Here is a 21,238-nt window from a genome sequence, read left to right on the forward strand (position 1 = left end):
CATATTCAAGGATGGGAAGACTACATTAGTAAAATGTCATTTCTTCTCAATTTGATCAATACATTCAACACAATCACAATCACAATCAGAATTCTAGAAAGTTGTTGTGTAGATATTGACAAACTGACTCTGAAGTTTACATGGAAAGGCAAAAGACTAAGAATAGCCAACACAATACTGCAGAAGAACAAAGTTGGAGGACTGACGCTACCCAACTTCAAGACTCACTATAAAACTACAGTAACAAAGAGAGTGTGGTATGGTGAAAGAATGAACAAATAGATTGCTGGAACAGAGTTGAGAGCCCACAAACAGACTCTCACAAATACAGTCAACTGATCTTTGAAAACAGAGCAAAGGCCATTCAATGGAGAAAGGATAGTGTTTTCAACGACAGTGCTAGAACAACTGGACATCCACATGCCTTGTAATGACTCTAGACACAGAACTTACATCCTTCACAAAACTAATTCGAAATGGATCAGAGACCTAAATGTAAAATGCGAACCTTAGAAAACCCTAGAAGATAACATAGGAGAAAATCTGGGTGACCGTGAGTTCAGTAATAGGTTTTTAGATACCACACCAAAATTATGATTCATAAAAGAAAAAATTGATGTTGAGCTTTGTTAAAATTAAAAACGTTTCCTCTGTAAAAGACAACGTTAAGAGAGAGAAAAGACAAACCATACATAGACTGGGAGAAAATATTTTCAAAACACATATCTGATAAAGGATTTGTATCCAAAATATACAAAGACAACTTCAAACTCAAAAGCAAGAAAACAAATAACCCAATTAAAAAATGGGCAAAAGATCTCACTAGACACCTCATTAAAGAAGATACACAAATGGCAAATAAACATATGAAAAGATGCTCTACATCACATGTCATTAGAGACCACAAATGAAAACAATGGGCTACCGCTGCGTACCTATTAGGGTGGTTAAAATACAAAACACTTGATAACAAATGCTAGTGCGGAGTGAGGATACAGAACAATAGAAATTTTCATTGCTGGTGGGAATGCAAAATGGTATAGCAACCTTCAGAAGGGAGTCTGGCAGTTTCTTACAAAGTTAATGTATTGTTATCATATGATCCAGCAATCACACTCCTCATTGAGCTGAAAGAGTTTCTTTCTCTAGTGAAAGGGACAGACCCTAAAGTTGTCAATTACAATGTAGGGGGAAAAACACTTCCTTTACTGACCTCTTTCCAGCAATGATTCATGATCTGGTAGATATTCGCGGAGGCCAGCCGGGGCTTGTACAAGCGAAATCCGGTACTGATGTCTTCTACCACTTCTGAGTTGCTTCGGTTTTCATACGGGATTTTGCCTTCACTGAAGACTTCCCACATCAGCACACCTACAAGAGATGGTGAGGGCAGCACAGAAAATGATGCGGTTCCCAGCTAGCAAACAAATAAGCCTACATAGAGAAATTGAAGATTCCTTGACATTCGGACTCAAGTCCCTACCTTCAGGAAGGAGAATACAAAACCATCTGAGGCTTCTTAAGCCTGTACTATTTCTAAAGAACAGAGATTTCCCAACCTGCCTAGTGGTGAGGAGCTTTCAAGCTCAGTCCTTTTTTATATCTAACTCAAATGCTACTACTAAAAGTTGCAGGGGATGTAAACTCAAATGTCTTCACTTCATGTAAATGGATGGAGTGGATGAGATGTGCCATAATGGAGACTAGGGGGGACTGTGGAGAACTGGGGGTCTAGTTCTGTCTTCAGAGGACAGCTGTGATTTAGCTCCAGCCACCATAGGGCACATGGGGATGAGGGTTTGGGACTGCCACATTTCCTGATTTTTAAAAAATAAGTCATACATTGAGAGTTTAGAAATAGAAACTCAATTTGATTTTTAAAAATACTGTGTAGACAGAGCAAAACACATCCCTGGGTTGTCTATTTTTGACCTGTGATTTAATCTCCTTCCCTCTTCTGTCTTTAGCAGAAGTGTCACACCCAATTTTATTATGTACTAATATATTCATGGGATGTCAGAACGGGAAGAGAGCTTGCAGATCACCTGTTTTGGTGGTTTTCAAGGCATATTTCAGAGATTCTTAGGGCAGGGTTTTCCAAAGTATGATTCCCAAAACAACTGAATAAAAATCACCACAGAAGTTTGTTCAAATGGTAGATCCTGGGCCCCGGCCCAGACCTCTGGATTAGGGTTTCTAAGGGATCCCCAGAGGTGCCTCTGGAGTTTTGGAAATTTGGAAGCTGCCTGTAAATAAGACTGTTTAGCTCCCCAAGTTGCCAGGACTTTCTTTGGAAATTGAGATTTCTTTGGGAAATTGAGGCCTGCAGCTCAAAGCTCATTTGAAAACAATTGCTTTCATGTAAACCTTGTAATGCGTTGATTGGAAACTTGGTAAGGCCCAAAGAGCTCACCTGACTTGCTTAAAATAGCACAGTTAATTAGGGCAAAAACCTTAAAATGCAGGACAAAGTTCAACGGCCTCGAGGCAGGGATCAAGCTCTCCGTCCACCCAGGTTTCTGTTTCTCGGGCTTGCCCCTCCTGTTTTCTTCCCCTCTCTACCCCGCTTCCATCCATTGGTCAGTCTCATTTTTGGACACTTCAGGGGGCACGTCCTAGGCAGGGATGGACTGTAGCTCAGCCCTCTAATTATAAGATGCAACAGAAAATTCCCAAGCTGACAACCTGTGGTAGAATAAGCCTTATGCAGAGTTGGCAGGTGAGTGTGACAAAGTGGCCATGGAGGCAAACATCCCTCTGCTGGCCACCGGGCTCGGTGCAGTGTGAACAGCTGCATCACCCATAGAGAGTGGCCACACGTCAGCCATACCTTTCCTTATTATATGCGGACTTGGGGGGAGAAAAGGATCCCCTGAGATTGCTCTGGTGCAGTTTTATTTCTTCCAAATTCATTCTCTAACTTAAATTTGAATAACGAAGTCTTGGCTGGGTCTGTCAAATAGGAAGCTGTTTTAAGGAACAGTTTAGGAGAACTAGAAATTTACAAACCACTCGGTTGTCGGAAGTTGGCTATTCTAAAATACTGGGGGAGACTTCAAAACCGGTTCCCTGAAGAGATTTAGTCAGCTTTCCCCTGGTTTCTACTCCTAAGTCGATACACTTGGCAAAATCAAACTCCACTCATTCCTTTCCAAAGTATAACCCTTCTTATAATTCAAATCAAAGAGGCTGTCCAGTACGTTTTTGTGTATAGTTTAGTACTCACAAACTATGGCTTAGGATGATATGCAAATCCAGTCAGAATATTTAGTACTTCCTGCCATACCAACATCATTCCTTCTGCCTTTCATTCATGCCCATTTACACTTATCAGAAATTCTTTTTTTTTAAAAGACTTTATTTATTTATGTGACAGAGAGACAGCCAGCGAGAGAGGGAACACAGCAGGGGAGTGGGAGAGGAAGAAGCAGGCTCCCAGCGGAGGAGCCAGATGTGGGGCTCGATCCCGGAACGCCGGGATCACACCCTGAGCCGAAGGCAAACGCTTAACGACTGCGCTACCCAGGCGCCCCATACACTCATTAGAAATTCTAATTCCTTATCAGGGACAGCCAACTTCATTGTCTACTCTTCTCTCACTAAGACAGTACCCCTCTTTTCTTTGGACACACCAAATTTTTATACTTGCTGGTTTTTGGTCAGGGACACTGTTCCCTGGATCTTCAAGTGGGGATGACTGTCTCTCACCATTCAGATCTGTGCTCAAGGGTCACCACCCTTGGGAAGTCCCAGACCCTGCTATTTAAAACAGACCCTCCATCCCTGTCGCTTTCTATTCCATTACTATTGTGTTTTATTCATACCAGTTACTTATCACTATGGGACTTTGTCTTATGTATGTATCTATTAGCTCATTTATGTGATTGTTATCTTCTCCCCCTAAAATTTGCCTCCAAAAGAATTGGCATCTTTCCTATCCTATGCGCCCCTGCATTGTGAGCACCTAGATTAGCCCTGGCTTATAGTAGATGCTTGATAAACTGTTGCTGAATAAATGAGTAAAATATTGATTGAGGGTTAAGTGTGGGAAAAAAATGTTGAACAAATATGCTCCCGGTCCTTAAGGAACTCATATTCTAATCTCCTGACTCCTCCAGCTTTTGGTCTTACAGAAGGGGTCACCGGATCTGTTTCCACTCTCACTTTAACTCCCATTTCAAAGATCTCCAGGAACAAATGCAGTAACGAGGACCTCTTCCCACTTTTCAGAGCCGTTGTCACACACAGACTCTCAGTGGGACGCCCTCACCATGCAGTCCTGGGCAAGTAGAGTTGCCTGGATTTGACAAATAAAACAGCCGGCTGGCAGTCCTGGATCACGTGGGTGTGGGGCCAGGATGACACTCACCGAATGACCACACGTCTGACTTGCTGCTATAACGACTGAAGGAGAAGACTTCCGGGGATGCCCACTTCACCGGGAACTTGGTGCCCGTGGAACTGGTGTACTGATCATCAAGGACGAACCTGGGTAGAGAGTGCAGGAAGAATGTCTGAACATTCTGGGGGCCTGAGTCCCATTCCTGAGACTCTCCTGGCACCACACGCCCATATTACCTTGTCATCCCGAAGTCGGACACCTTGATGACTTGGTTTTCTCCCACTAAACAATTTCTGGCAGCCTGGAGTGGAGACAGGCGAACAAAAGGGGAAGGAAAACTGTTGGTGGATAATCAATATAAGGAGTCTCCTAGAATCTCAGGCTTTTGGGTTTCTATGTGCTGCTGTACAAGGGCTTTACAGACGGTGATTAAGTTTCCCTAGTGTCCAGAAGTGAGCTCAAAAGTTAAATGTGTGATCTTTTATCAGGATGAGTAAATGTGGTCCTTTAGCTTCGCTCCTGAGATCCTAAGTAGAAGAGAAATCTGTGGTGTTGTCTAACCAACGATGTGCTCTAATGCAACCTGATGCAATAGGAAATGTGAACATTAGGGCTGATATGAAGAAACTATCACCCATTTGCTAATCCTCTTAAAACAATTCCTCAGTAGGAAGAGTACCTAGTCCCCAGTGAGGATCACACAATTGTGCACTGGAAGAGCCCTGAGTGATAAAAGACCTCACGCTTTTTTCACATTTGAAATGTGCCTACAAATCCCAAGGGGGTATGTTAAAATGAATATCCTGAGCTCTGACCTCCAGAGATTCTGAGGATGGTTTTAGTATCACCCCAATGTGATTGGGGTAGATCCCTGAATAATAGTTTGAGAAAAACTGTGCTTGTCCATTTCCCTCATTTTACCAAGAGGAAACCAAGGCATGGAGAGGTTAAGGAGAGGCTATAAGCTTCATTTTGGAAAAATGTCAATTCAGACTCAGAGGGTACAAATCAGAAACAAGGCTGAGATTAGAGCCCAGATCTGAGTCCTACTAGGACATCACCATGTGGGTGGAAGAAGGAAGAAGATGAGAATGGAAGGGAGACGGTCTGTGACTTGTTATTTATAATGTATTCCCAGTCTGGGTACTCCACATTTCAGTGGGCCACAGCCCTTCATCCCAGACCTACAGATGTCAGCCCTGCTTCCTCTTACCAGGTCTCTGTGGATGACACATGCCTCTTCCAGGTACGCCATGCCCTCACACACGTCCAGGCACATGCCCAGCAGGGTTTCTGCGGCAAAGAGCCCCCGCTGGCTGCGCAGGTAATCTGACAGGCAGCCATGCTCCATGAACTCAAACACCAGACAGATGGGGGCCTGCTCTAGGCACACCCCGTACAGCTGGACCAGTTTGGGGTGAGAGAGTTTCCTAGACGGAAAAGGCAAGGGGCAAGATGGTCTAAACTCGGTCTCCCAAAATTGCACTCCCTCCCCCAAACAAGAACAACTCGAAGGACGGTGAGGAGTCAGACGGCATGCGCAAGGATGAATGGAGGCCAGCGTGGCTGGCACATCGTGGACTAAGGGGAGACGAGGAAGGGGATGAGACTGGCGAGTGGACAGGGCAAGACCGTGACAGGCCTTGTAGACCATGCCGGTGAGGAATTTGATTTGATTCTCCACGCCACTGGAAACCATCAGTAGATTTGAGCAGCAAAGCGGCGTGACATGGCATCAGAATGTATGTAAAGAACACCGCACAAAACATCCTCCCCAAGACATCTCTGCGTACCTTTGTTTTGGCTACTCACATCATGACTTCAGCCTCCTCTATGAAGTCCTCTTCTGACATAGCCCCTTCTTGAATGGTTTTGATGGCCACTTTGTCCTTGTTGAGCCAGTAGCCAAGATGTACCAGCCCAAACTGCCCACTGCCAATCTCCTGCACAAAAGTGAGCTCTGTGGGATCAATCACCCATTTCCCTGGAAAAGAGAGAGAGGTTTTGCCAGGGGTGGCATGCAGTAGATATGAGGTGGAGGGCTACAAGGAGACTATATATAGCCCTAGGTAGCATGTCACCTTATTGTTAATATAACCCAAAGACAGCAAATAATACAAGCTTTAGACTTAGAACTATCATAGATAGGTAAAATTATTATCTTTTCCCCCCAAATAATAACATAGCATATGCATATAAAACCATGAAAAATGTATGTGGGGGGGGGAGATTACACGGAAGGAGGAAGGAAAGTGCCATTAATCAAGATACCAAAGAAAATAAATGAAAGGGTTCTTGTAATGTCTCAACTATTTTCTATACCTGATTGAAAATGTTTTATTGTCATTTTTCACATACAGCAAATTTCATTTGAGCTGATCATTCATTCATTCATTCATTTATCCACCAAGTGCATCCACAGCACCCTGTTCAGCCATAGCAGGGGTTGGGAGGAAGGATCCCAAAGGGTCTGGTACAGAGGTAGCAGCCAGCACAGTCTGGCACATGGTAAGCTCTCAAAAAATGTTCAGTAAATGAATAAAAGGAATCCGATTCTCAATTTTTACATTGACAAAATGAGTGGGTTCATAAAATGATCTCTGAGATCCCATCCAGCATGGACATGTTAAGATTCTACAGTTATTAGAATTACCTTATTTTCATAAGGAGGCTAAGGAATACGACCGTTTCCTGGCACCTGGCCTAGTACCATGAACAGCTCAATTTCTACCTCTTTGAGTCAACAGAAAATAGTACTGAATTCCTGCTATGTACCAGGCATGGTGCTAGTTCGGGGTGGAGAACCCATAGCAGTGTTTCTCAAAGTATGACTCTCTAATCACCTGTGTCAAAATCACCTAGAGCGTTTGTTTAAAATGCAGACTCCAGGCCTCCATTATCAGGGATTGTGTTTTGGTTAAGTGTTAGTTAGTGCCCAGGAGCCAACATTCTTTTTTTTTTTTTTTAAGATTTATTTATTTATTTTTAGAAGGGGGAGGGGCAAGAAAGAGAGTCTTAGGCAGACTTTGCGGTGAGCACACAGCCTGATGTGGGGCTTGATCTCACGATCCTAAGATCACAACCTGAGCCAAAACCAAGAATCAGATGCTTAACCGACTGTGCCACCCAGGTGCCCCCAGGAGCCAACATTATTAATAAGCATCCCAGATGACTTAGATGTACACTGAAGTCTGAGAACCACCCACCCAGGAGATACACAATGAAAATTACTCCAGCCTTCTCCTCGACCAGCACAGTTTAGAACAGGGGATGCAGGGGTGCCTGGGTGGCACAGCGGTTAAGCGTCTGCCTTCGGCTCAGGGTGTGAGCCCAGTGTTATGGGATCGAGCCCCACATCAGGCTCCTCCTCTACGAGCCTGCTTCTTCCTCTCCCACTCCCCCTGCTTGTGTTCCCTCTCTCGCTGGCTGTCTCTATCTCTGTCGAATAAATAAATAATCTTAAAAAAAAAAAAAAGAACAGGGGATGCAAACTCAGATGTCTTTAGGCTCCAGGCAGATAATCAAAAGTGAGGGAAGTAGTTCCAAAGGATAAAAGGGAATAACAGGGCTTATGGCAGTGGAGATGCAAGCTTTGCCTAAAGGCATTGAAAAAAAAAATTAGCACCATGTTATGCAGACAAACACTTGTAAATGCTTCCAGCTTCCAGCCCTTGCAATGGACCAGACCCAACAAACTAGATGATACGGAAGTTCTAGAAGACAGGGAATGTGGTCCCAAGGCATTATTTTCTAATAGCGTTTAGTCGAGTGCTCTGAACAAAGTAGGTGCTCAATAAACACTTCATTGATGAACTCTTAGTAAAACCAATGGACACTGATTTGACCTCAATAAACGTGCTCATAGATACATCTCTCTCATACACTTGAAATATTCCTTAGTGCACACCATCTCCAGACATACAGTGGACCTGTTATAATGGTTATTTTAAGTCTGGGGAAGAATCAGGTACATGGGAAGTCCATTCAGAATTTGCCTCAGACCTTTAGGGATGTGAGTTAGTGCAAATACGTAATACTGCTGAATGCACTGCTCACCGTATCTCAGTCCTGCTGTGACCGGGGCTTTCTGACTCCAGGAACAAACTGGATACCGGAGTCTAGTGACCAGACCTGGGTTGATTAAAACGTGAAAGGCAGTAGTTAGAGCTTTACTGTAGCAATGATTCAAGTTAAATTACCAGCAAAAATATAATCCAATGCAAAAGCTATTTTTATTCTGGAAAACAAATCCCAAAGTCCAGTCACTGATATTACACCCCCTCCAACAAGAGTAATAAATACAGATGGGCAGGTGGTGAAATCCCATGAGTCTAACAACAGAATTTGCTAATGGAAAATATAGAATACAACCAAATATTTGGCATCATTTTCTATTTGGAGATTTAGTTATTATTTATGGTCAGCTTGTCTGAGATGAAGAAACCCAGTGAGGTGGTTGTCATTTTTCTCTAAGTTCCCCTGCAAGGGTCCCCCTGGCCTCATCCTTTAGAACTCACCTCCTCCATTATGTTGGTGATAATTGATGAGGAGAGGGATGGAGTCAAACACATACTTCTCAGCCACATAATATCGCTTGGGGTTCTCATTTGTTTCTTTGATGTGATAGTGCTTTATACAGGGGTTGTTCTCACTGCAATAAATGAAACATAAATGCAGTGATTATTAACAAGCAATACTTAGACACAAAAATGTCTACTGGTGTCAGATTCCTATTAGCTTTGTTTTTTACCCTCGCAGAAGGATGGCAGGTATATTTCAACTCGTGTGTCCGTCTTGACAGGGTGGCCCTGGGTGCTGGAGTCAGGAGGTCTCCGAGGCTACATCTAGACCCAATTAGAATCAGTGCCACGAGGGACTGGTGATGCTTCTTCTACAGCCATGAAGTGGGGAATGGTCTCGTGTATGCTACATGCTTGCCTCCTCTGCTGTGCGGATTTCACTAACTGGCAGCAGACGATAAGGGAACACTCTGGACCCTTAGTACTCTCGTGACTTTGCAGAGCAAAGAGTTAACATAGCTGTCCTGAATGAAAGGCCTGCTTGCAAGGTTGGCCCACGGCTGGCATCTGAGAACTTGGATTTTGGGAGGACTCTCACCATTCCCTAACTGGTAAGGATGGCTCCCTGTTCCTAAATTGTTTGTATAGCACTGTGGTTTATGTTCCATGCCTGCTTTTCTTCTGGGACTCTGGAATTTTGCTATGTGCTAGGCAGAGGGTGCTAGGTGACCAGCCCCCAGTGAAAACCTTGGGCACTGAGTCTCTCCTGAGCTTCCCTGATAGACACCGTTTTACCCCTGTGGTCAAAGCTCGCTGCTGGAGGAATTATGCACGTCCTGTGTGACTCCGCTGGGAGAGGACTCCTGGAAGCTCACGTTTGGCTTCCTCTGGATTTTGGCCCATGTGCCTTTTCCCTTTGCTGCTTTTGCTTTGTATTCTTCTGCTGTAATAAACGTTAGCCTTGAGTACGACTGACTATATGCTGAGTCCTGTGAGTCTTGGTGGTGGATCACTGAACCTGGAAGTGGTCACTCACCTTGGACCCCCTCAGCATAGACTTTATTTCTCATTCCTTCTCCATCATATCTTATGGAGCTACAGGTCACTGTCCTCACTGTCCCCAGCCATGGCAGAGGCACGGCCCCTCTGTGATGTGCCTCTTCTCTCCCATCCCTGGGCAGCACCCTTCTTCCCCACCCCCTGTCTAGACCCTGCTCTTGCTCTGAGTCCTGCTCATGTCCTCATTCTCCCAGAAGTGTTCCCTGAGGACACCTTAATCATTCTTTCTCTCTTTTTTCTTAATTCTTACTGGAACTTGCTCATTGACAAACTGCTTTGTTCTTACTTATTTTTTAATTAGAAGAGAATTTGAGACCTGAATAGGCTCTTAGATATTTGTTTTACTGAGCAGGAAACTGAGGTACAGAGAGGGGGAGACAAGCAGGGTCTTGTGGTCAGCCCGCTGGAGCATGATGGTGGCTTGACCACTGGAGCTCCATTGCCTCGGGGACATACCATCAGCTCTTTGAGCCTTGTTTTTTCCTATGGGGAAGGAGCAGAGTAACTCCTGCCTTCAGAGTTTGTGAGGATGAGAAACAGTCTGTAACATTCTGGCACATGGTAAGGACTCAACAAATGGTAGGTTACTTCATTAGAGGAGCCAGAACGAAGACGCCTATCTTCTCACTTCTGGTTGAAAGTATCTTCTTTGCTAGCTGGGTCAAATTATAAACTCATCCATTGCAGCTCAAGTATTTTATTTCTTTAGCGTTCTGCACTCAGGGGTGTTAACTTAGAAAGGAACCTGGCATCTGGACCCAGCTCTGTTACTTTCCAATGAAATCACTTCAGTTACGTTCTTCATGTCCTGGCCTCGGTTTTCTCGGTGGGATCAGGGAAAGCACACCATTTCTGGTGACCCCTCTACCTCTTGCACTGTCTATGTTGCTGTGTGGGGCTTGTGGCTTACCCACCTCAGGACCGTCTCTCCCCGCTTTGCTGAGCTGACTTAACACTGTACCTTACAATTGCTTTGGTGAAAACAGACACCGTGTATGTTCCTGGAGTCCTGGAATCTCGTACCATGAAGGCTCCTTCTTTGCCCTGGAATGGTTAGAAAATATAGAAGGTTAGTGATCCCAGGAAACCAGCCTCATGCCTCCAGCTCCACTTTCTTGTCTGTGAAAGGAGGAAAGACAATAGGCCAGCTTCGCACAGAGCAGACTTTCAGCAATAACGGCTACCATTTCATTTGTTCATTCAACAGGTGTTTCTTGAGGTCCTACCATGGATCAGAGACTTCTGGTGATGACATAAATAGGGAATGAAGACAGATAAATACAAGCTCTGCCCTTTTGGGGGTCCACATGTACCAGGCTCATTACAGACGTTATCCAACCCTCACTACAACATGGCAATCTAAGATTTCATATCCTCAGTTTACTGATGAGGACACTGAGTGCCACAGAGCTGAAGTGTCTTTCTCACCATCCACAACTAGTAAGGGCAGACCTGGGCTTTGAACCTTGAGCATGGCATGTGAGCAAAGCCCATGTTCCTGCTCCATGATACCTCCCCTCAACACATGTTAGAAGCCACTTCTCCATTCCCTTCCAAGGGCACAAAGCTTTCTGATCTTGAAGCTTCCTCAGTTCCTTAAGGGGAATGTATGTATTAGGCCCTTTCTAGAGTGCTGATTTTGCTGTGGGCAAAAAGAGGGGAAAAAAAATAACGTGAAGTTCCTGGTCTCATGAGGGAAGTGGAGAGAAGGGAAAGTCCCAAGAATGTACTCGTCACCCCCACCACCCCCAACAGTTTTGCCAGTGCTGATAGAAAAAGTACAAGCAAATGCATATGCCAATGTATTCATTCCCAGTGGGAACTTTAAAATCTGAACTCTGTTTTGAGCACTTCATGTCTAACGCTCTGTTCTTGCCCAACTATAAATCTGAGCTGGTAATATTTGCAAAACCTGTTATTATGATTTACGTAACTTCAACATGGTGAGGGCCACAACTGAAGCCAGAGAAACACATGAGCCTCGTGGTGAGCCACACATACTGGTTGCATATGGAGCAAAGTCTACACAATTTAGAACAACGTGAGCCCCTCCATCGTCCAGCCCCCAAAGTGGGTTGTCTATACCCAATAGAAACAATACACAGAGATGGCCATGTTAATGATTTGACTCCTAGAACCCCAGCATTATAGGCTGTTTAACAGCATCCCTGGCCTCTATCGACTGGATGTCAGACCCCACCAAGTGTTCCCTGGGGGACAAAATCACCCCGGTTGAGAACTACGGATCTGGCTTAACTCCTTATACCCCTGTGTCCCATACTTTGTTGATTACTGTGATCACCTGAAGAATCTGAAGCACAGAACAAGACAAAACAGAACAAAACAAAAATAACAACAGTTAACCGTGCTTCACCCCTTACCTATACACTTAGAATCGCCAAGACTGGTACCCTGTCTCCTGAACTTTTTAGAAGCTTGCCACATGATTCTTATAGACATCTGGGTTTGGTCTCCATTGACCCAGCTGCACATGGAGCGCTTACTTGGAATAGTCCTGACGAGTAGTCTCTCTCTCTCTCAAAACAGCACTATGTGTTAGAAAGCTCACCCAGAAATATAACCTGCTACCTCTAACTTGGCCCTAAACCTGCAAGGTGTGTGTGTTTGGGGTGTGGTGGCTGGGGACAACTGGCCCTTACATCATTGTGCATTCTTGCTAAACCTATAATTTACTACATAAATGTAAAACTCCCCAAGCTCTTCTTATCTCTTCTAGGATTTCAAGGATCTATTTTGAAAATTGGAGGGGTGTGGAAGGTGGGGGAATTGGATGAAGGGGGCCAAAAGGTATCAACTTCCAGTTACAAGGTAAATAAGACCTGGGAAGTAAGGTACAGTATGATGACAATAGGTAACAGTATTGTATTTTCTATGTCAAAGTCGCTAAGAGAGTAGATCTTACCCATCCTCATCATAGGAGAAAATAATCTGTAACTATGTCTACTGATGGATATTAATGAAACTTATTATATTAATCATTTTGCAATGTATACATATATCAAATTATTACATTGTACACTTTAAATTTATAAAATGTTATTTATCAGTTATATCTTGATAAATCTGGGGGGGGGGGAGAAATTTGAAGCTGAGACCTGAATCTTCAGGTCTCTATTGCTTAGCCATGTTCTCCCTATCCCAAGGCTGTGAGTTTGGGCTGCTCTGGTTGCTGCCTGAAAACAGGGGAAGAATGGAGGAAAATGCAGAAAGCTACTGTATTTCTTTTTCTAAGATATCCTGAAATAGTCCTAGTATTCTTTGTTCCCATAGAATTTAGTTTAGTAGCTAATTTTTATTTCATGATTTTCTTTTCAATTTAAGAAAATCTGCTGTAATCTTTCTGGAGCAATATATGATCTTAAGCCTACAGTTTGCATCCCACATTACCCACAAGGTGTTCTGTGCAGAAACTTGGACATGGTGAGAACAGAAGAGTGGTAAACAGATTCTGATTTTCCCATTCTCAGATATAAATGTAAACCATTTCTCCAGTGAATTACTAAAGACCCTTTTAATATATGCTTACAAATCCTCCTTTAAAGAACTTGATTCTCCAAGTCTTAGAGTTTTTTCCCCTTTGGGGTCAGTAGTTTATTGAATTTCTAAAATAAAGGTGATCCATGTGACATGAAAAATCCCAGATTAGTTCATTTGATTTTAAAATAGCTTTTGAAGTGTAATTTATATACCATGAAATTCTCCCAGTTCAAGTGTACAATCCAATCATTTTTAGTAAATTTATAGAGTTGTGCAACTCAATCTAATTTTAGGACATTTCCATTACTCCCCAAATATACCTTTTTTTTTTTTTTGCACTCCTGCCATACTAATATGCTTTCTGTCCCTATAGATTTACCTATTCTAGACATTTCACGTAAATGAAATAATATAATAGGTGGTTTTTTGTGCCTGGCTCCTTTCGCTTGGCATATTGTTTTCAAGATTCATCCAAGTTGTAGTGTGTTTCAGTACTGCGTTCCTTTTCATGGCTGAATAATATTCCATCATAAGACCACATGACATTTTGTTTATCCATTCATCAAAGGATGGACATTGGGCTGTTTCCACCTTGTGGCTACTGTGAATAGTGAATCCGTGTCTGGCTTCTTTTGCTCAACATCACATTTGTGATACCCATCCGTGCATTACATGTAGCGTAGTCTGTCTTCAGAGATTTCCCCCTTCACTACATATTGAAGCTTTTGCTCTTGCTTCACTGGAATGTGATGGGTTAAACTCAAGGCAGGAAGAAACAAAACTTCAGCAGAGGAAGATTTTATCTGCATATCTAAGTTATTCTAAAAGGGGAAGAAATAGACCAAAAAACCCCACACAACAACAACAACAAAACAAACCCAGAGGTTTATCATGTGTCTGTAAAGGGGGGAATGCAAACATCTCTTCTATTTAATTAGGAATGTTTTATTGTTGTTCTTATTCTTCCAAAGATGCCATTATTGTTATTATTTTTTAAAACTGTAATCAGAGTGGGGCCCAACTGTTAACAAGAGTAATCCACAGACGTGAGAAAAAGGGGAGGTAAGGTTTGCAGTCAGCTCAGCTGAGCATGGGAGGCTCAGAGCTCTTCCCCCACCATCGTTGCTCTAAGTAACATTCAATGAGGGTGACAGGAAACTCTGGTCTGGGGCTGAGGCAGTCTAGAGTTCTGAGGAAAACGAGGCATCCAGCATGTGTGTTACCGCCTACTTCCTGTAAGGGGCTCAGAGGAAGTCACAACCACCAAGAACACTGGAGCTTAAGGGGTCTTTGCTCACATCACCGCCATGCAGAGGGACACTGACTTGTACAATGCAGCCAGAAGGGGGGCCCTCATTCCCTTGGGACATCTTCAAGGTCTCAGTTTACCTTTTACTAATTTACCTAGAAAAATAAAGAGGCATCAATAGGTGGAAAAAAAGTGATGGAGGTGGTGAAATATATGGACGGGAATTATGGGGATGGGAGAATAGAACTTAACTCATATATTCCCTTGTTAACCGTGTGTGTGTGTGTGTGTGTGTGCGTGCACCTGCGTGTATGTGTATGTAGGCATCCCTCCTCTAGTCCAGAACTATGCCACTGATTCACACTCCGAACTTGGCCTCAGTTTACTCTACTGTAACACAGATATTCTGTAAAGGGAACTCTTATTCTACCAGCCCATAATTCTGTGAGTTTCAACTATTTCCTGATTAAATGTATGAGCTTCAGTTTCCTCATCTGTAAAGGTTGTTGGGAGAATTAAAACGTACACAAGATTTCCTGGAATCTACCAGAACAAGGATGATTACGGCTCTCATTAGCCATTATTGTCACATGCTATGGTATACCATCTGTTGGAAGTATTAATTCTACTGTCTGCCTTTATCTGAGATATCTCAACATATTAGGAATATATTTTCTTCTTTCTGATCATATGTTTCAAAGGTGAATTTACAGAAGGTAATCTCAACACACAGGGTAGGTTACTGCAAAAGACAGACTGATAATTCATAGCCTTGTCCTGTGACATTACACTTTAGGAGAATGTCTCTGACACATTCAGAAGCTGGATGTTTTTTTCTCTTGAAACATTATTAGGTCAACATTGCATCTTTAATGGCTTCTTTGAATCATAGAAATATGATAAATCAATGCCTTAGAATAAGGTTCCTGCCTAAAATTCAGGTCACCCAATGTGTACACTGCAGTAAGGTATGGAATATCTTTTCTACCTAAATGGGTTAAGACAGAAGAGAAACTCCTGAGGCCCAAGGCAGAGTGAGAACAGTGCCACTGGAGAAGTAACGACATTGTACCATAAGGGTTCCAAGGCCAGGCCACCACATTCCGTGGCCAGGGAAGGGGAAAGCATGAGAGGCTTCTTAGAGGCAGTGTTATCTGATAAATGGATAGGACGATGTAGGAGATGCTTTTCTGCGGTTCCCAAACTTGGGTAAGTCCCAAGTGCCACCTCCAGACGTTCTGTCTGGTGATGGCTGGAGTCTGGAATTTGTATTGTTAAAAATACAATCCCCTAATGATGCCCTTGATCAGCTAGTTTTCTTTAAGCATGGTTGTTAATTTAAAAACATTAATGAAGCATTTGATGTATTCATTCATTCAACACTATTTATTGAGCAACTGCATCATCATAAATCCAATTTAGGTATAGCAGGGAGATAAAGCCTTTATATTCTAGTGGAGAGCTATGGATGGGGCCGTACATCAGGAGGTCTAGTTAATAAAAATGTATCGATCCACCTCACCAGCGTCCTATACGTGTTAGATAAAGAGATACTAAACACACCCAGGAAACAATTCTGCTCTTGTTTCAAGCAGCAGACAATACAGGGACTCCCCGAAGTTTGCCCTTATATCACCTAAGGAGGCAAAGAGGATTTGGCAAAGCAGTTCAGAATATTAGCAGGGAGGAATGTTTCAACTGCCCCAGCAAGCCAAATGTACTTAAGCGCGTCCGAAGCACTGCTGTAAAACAGGAGACCTGCTCAGCTGATCATTCATGTGGGCTGTTTCAAGTGCTCCGTGGGTAACACTTCATTAACCAATGTGTGATTGAAAATGACAAAGCTGCACTTGTTTACACATTATAATTCAAGTTTTTAATTAATTTTGCCATCTTCTCAGTTAGTTCTCATCGGCCAGGTTTTACTCTGTTCTCCAATAACATAGGTTGGGGAACGGGGAGCTGAGGCGGCAGCCCAGGTATCACAAGTCTGACTTGAAAAAATACAGGTTCCCAGGAACTAACTCTGGAGAGTCGGAATCGAGGGCTGGGGCCGGGCCCACCAGGATTCTGGATTCTTAAGAGCTTCCCAGGGATTCTGACACGTGGTCTCCTGGGGACACAGGAGATGATCTTAAGTGCTGAGCTGATGTGGAACCAAGGAGAAACCAGGGTCCAGTCATGACTCAGCTCAATTCCTCTTCTCTCCACGAGATGTGACTCCTTAGAGTCTTCCCTGAGCTCCAAGGTCACTGAAGGCCTGCCTCATGCTCGTAGCTTACCTTGAATTACCCTCTAACTCTTCAGTGTGTCTTGTTTCCCAGGAGAGTTGAAAGCTTATTGAGCTTAAAGATCCCGTCTCAAGCACCCCTCAGGGCTTCGTCCTGCGCTCAGCAAAATGGTACGGCACTCGAGTTTATAGGCAGCGATCGTAATCAAGGAAATGGCGCACACACCATAGCTGAGCGGGCTGCTAACGCAGACTGCGGCCAGAACACAGGCTGCCTCGTATGCAGCCCTCCCTGGTAAGCACAGTCTTTTGGGAAATCCATAAACAACTGAACTTGCTCTCTTTGATGAGAACAAGCTGCCCAAGGGCAGAACATCCCACCTGTCCTCTACACTAGCTGCTTGCTAGTCGGCAACTTACCCGAAGAAAATGGAGTTCTCCGCTCCCAGTATGACTGCGGGCTTTCCTTCTCCCCTCCCCTTTTCCTCTTTTAGAAATTCTATTTTTGCCTTTGATAGAATGAATCAATCTGTCACCAGTTTCCCTTTCTACAAAAGTACATAGCATGCTAATAATTAACTGTATGCCTTTAAATTATCGTTTTGGCAATATTCATCAACCTTCCACCTTCCCATCATAGCCTTTCATTCCCTCCCTGGCATGGTCCCAGGTCCCCTTCTCGGTGGCTCATCCCCAACAACTGCGCAAATAGTGGCTACTAGGTCGGGTGACCAGCTGTCCCAGTTTGTCCAGGACTGAGCGGGGTGGGGATTTCTGGACACAGGACTCTCAGTTTTTAAAACTGGGACGGTCCCAGGCAAACAACCAGGCAACTGGCCACCCCACCTGCAGTCCATGCAGGAAAGATTTGCAATTCAATTTAAAATTCTTAAAGATAGAAAAACCTTCAAGCCCAAACTGGGAAATGTTATATGGTGAAATGGCAGAAATAGGGTTGACATTTTGGCACAGATAGACTAATGCCTCCATCAGCTCATACCTACTGTTTACTGGTATCACCGGTTAGGCTAGTGTTGGGCACAGGTCATTAATACAGTCTGGATATTAGACTTACCTGGAGAGATTTTTCTCTGAATTACTAGTGCCTAGATCTTACCAACTAGATATTCTGATTTAATTAATCTGGGGTGCGGCTTGGGCATTGGTATTTTTAAAAATATTTCCCAGGGGACTCTAACGTGCAGACAGGCCTGAGGACCACTGGTCTAGGCATATATGCTGGTAAATTCATTGATTGCTCTGTGGAAGACTTTTTCTCTGTAACTCCATGCATTTGGTTTCTCTGAAAGAGCCATAAATGTGCAATTTTCAGTGCTACCCAAAGTGCAGTCTGAGGATGAGTGCCAGATGGCAAATTGTTGCTGGTCTGCCACCATACAAAAAGAGAAATTGAGAGTAGACATTTAGAAATTTTTTTTATAGCAATCAGAGCAACTTTACGTCTAATGAATGAAAGACTAATAAAAAAACTGAACTTGCATTTTCTGTGTCTTTGCTTCTTTATTTTTTCTAGTAGCTGATTTTTATTTATTTTATAAAATATAAGCCTGTGACAAATTGGAAATTGAAAACCAACCACGAAAGTGAGCCATCAACACAGCTATTTGAGTGACATTGTCCTAGAACAACAAATGACCTTCTGGTCCAGGCAGAGAGGGTTCACCTCGAGTGCCAATCACCTCATGACAGCTGCCCGGAGCCTCATGTTGAGAAAGATCCCAAAGCCACGGACCACGATCAACTGTGTCACATAAGATCAGGGGCGAAGAGTGACAGTATAAGTGTTGGGTAAGTGTCATCGCTGATTTAATCCAACGCTCGTTTTGTACTCATTGGGAAACTAAGGTCCAGGAAGAAGAAACTAGAATCACCAAATCACCCACTGTGATGGTGACGGAGCAGGGTACTAGGACCTGTACTTTCTCCACCGCACCATGCTTTCTCTCTTCTCATCCCTCTCTCCCTTAATTCTAACATCCCTGGGCAAGATCAGTCCTGCTGCTCATACTGCATGGCTCTTGAGAACCGCTGCGTAAAAATAAGTTAAAACAAGTGATGTATTTCTTCTGGACACACAACCCAACCAAGTAGTATCTAAGTCACAGCCACCCCTGACCTAGCCAGAGAAGCAGGCAAGGCAAACTAGCCCCATGGCTCCCTGGGGTCAACCACTGCAGCCAGAAAGACCAGTCTACCTGTTGTGACAGTTGCATGTCAATACCAAGGCCTTGGACCTTCCCGAGTTTTCTTATCCTATTGTATGCTAGTTTCCATAAATCCCCGAAATATTTCCACTGGCCGTGAAAACCACTGCATTCCACTATATCAGCTTACTGCATTGGCATAAACCACAGGATGGCTGGAAAAAAGAGCACAGTTCATTTTATTTTCAGTCAAACGGTAGGTTAAGGAGACTTACTGTGTCCAAAAGAAGTTTTTCAGCTTTGTCTCGGCTAATACTTTTATTGTACCACCTGAAAGCAGGAAAAAGTCATATGTCAATGACAGTTAAAATTTTTTTTATTATTTACTTGTAAAAGATAATGCTAGAAAATGATCTGGTCCTTTTCTGTCTATACCTGTGCTTTCCAACTTAAAAACAAAGTCACAAACCATTCCCAGGGAATAAAATGTTTAATTGGAAGGGAACAGATGAACCAGAATTGGTAAAGTATCAATAATTTTTGAAGCGCGGTTTTGGGTATATGGAGGTTCGTTATATTATTCTCCTTACTTTTGTGCATGTTGGAAATTTTCCATAATAAAATTTTAGAAAACCTTCATCTTCCCCATTTCATAAGTCAGGGGGTGGTTATAAGTAGGATGATGCTAGGACGGCTATAAAAATGGAGCACAAATTTGAAAGTTTAGCCTTGTAAAGCAATTGCAGTATTTTCCTCTTTTAGACTGGTTTTCAAGATCTTCTGCAAAGTAATTATATTATTTTTATAATTTTGGGGTCTGGTGAAAAAAAAAAACCCTAGAAAGTGGTAAGAAGAATATGAGTGATTTTTAGAGGTAAAGTTTTTGAATGTTGCTGGTAACACTTGAGCCACATCCTGACTTCCCCGGCTACTTATGAGATAAGAGGAGATAGAATGATCATCAGTTAACAATCAGTTTTAGGAAAGTATAAGCCCCAGAAGAGAGAAGTTCTGGGTAGGGAAGGGACACCACTTATCAAACTTGTGTGACTATTAGAAAGTAGCCACAAATGAGGGAATTAGTGAACCCAATCTGATCGTCTGAACATGATGCAATTGGATGGTGCTTTGTACCTCAGTGGACTCATAACTTACCGAGTTCAGGGGTGGCCAATATACTTCATCTCATGTGCAGGCTCTGACCAATCAGTCACAGCTGCCCAAAGCTGTGCACCTGAGCTCAGTAGGTAAGTGTGACACTGAGTGATGTCTATCCTGAGTTCAGGAACGGGGAGGGAATGCCAGCTGAAGTGCCTCCTCCATCTAGTCTGACCCTTCATTTTAAGGGAAAGGGATCTGAGATCCAGCCTGGTGAGGAAACTTGCCCAAGATTATGCCCCCAAATCAGGGCAGGAGACCTGAAGCCAATCAGTGGATGTACCAAACCATGGTTATGCTCCCAGATGGTACATTTTTTAGTTCTTATGCAGATGTTCCTGACACTAGACAACATTAAGTTCAAGGATAAAAACTCATCATATTGGGTATTTACATATATATAAACTTCTAAATGTCTGGATGTTTGCTTGTGAGTCGTTTCATTCTCTCGCTGTGATCCCATAATCTGAAAAATGCAAGCCGACAGGGTGTAGAATAAATAGGGCTCACAGACTGTTTTGCTTGTATGGTGTAGTGTTTTGTTTTGTTTTGTTTTGTTTATGACTTAAAATACCTTTAGGAGGGGGAACACACTTTTTTATTTGCCCCAGACTCCACCATTCTCTAGTGCTTTATACTCTGCTGGAATTTTGAGTTTGCCCCCTCTATCATCAATGACGAGATTCTGATTAAAAGCAAAAACAAACAAAACTTCCCAGCCTAGTGATCATTTGAAATAAATGCCTATTTATTTTCCTAAAGGCATTGGCTATAAAAAGTGAAAGAATTTTATTTAAGCATATTTCCTACATGCTTCATTGCAGCTCAAGTATTCTTGGAATTGATGACTCTTCTGTTAGCTGAGGGAGGGGCTACTCACACATACTTGATCAGAGCAAGTCTCAGGTTGAGAGACTCTTCAGAAAACGATAGCTCTTCACAACAGTGTCTATTAGAATTTCACCAACAAATAACTTGACCACATTTGAACTAATAAGAGCCCAAATGAGTTAATAG

The 21,238-nt window shown here is 43.1% G+C and overlaps 1 protein-coding gene across 1 annotated transcript in view; it reads right to left on the minus strand.

The window, feature by feature from the left end:
- Positions 1 to 21,238, minus strand: part of ITK (IL2 inducible T cell kinase) — a 60,071-nt gene that overhangs the window by 4,137 nt on the left and 34,696 nt on the right. Inside the window, exons 8-16 of the mRNA XM_008692444.2 lie at positions 19,339 to 19,393; positions 10,883 to 10,965; positions 8,860 to 8,993; positions 8,399 to 8,473; positions 6,155 to 6,326; positions 5,556 to 5,772; positions 4,579 to 4,643; positions 4,370 to 4,488; positions 1,214 to 1,371 (exon numbers count right to left, since the gene is read on the minus strand). Coding sequence (XP_008690666.1) covers positions 1,214 to 1,371; positions 4,370 to 4,488; positions 4,579 to 4,643; positions 5,556 to 5,772; positions 6,155 to 6,326; positions 8,399 to 8,473; positions 8,860 to 8,993; positions 10,883 to 10,965; positions 19,339 to 19,393 — 1,078 coding nt within the window. The remainder of the gene's footprint in view (positions 1 to 1,213; positions 1,372 to 4,369; positions 4,489 to 4,578; positions 4,644 to 5,555; positions 5,773 to 6,154; positions 6,327 to 8,398; positions 8,474 to 8,859; positions 8,994 to 10,882; positions 10,966 to 19,338; positions 19,394 to 21,238) is intronic.

This window comes from Ursus maritimus, unplaced genomic scaffold, assembly GCF_017311325.1.
Source record: "Ursus maritimus isolate PB19 unplaced genomic scaffold, ASM1731132v1 scaffold_15, whole genome shotgun sequence".
Lineage (NCBI taxonomy): Eukaryota > Metazoa > Chordata > Mammalia > Carnivora > Ursidae > Ursus > Ursus maritimus.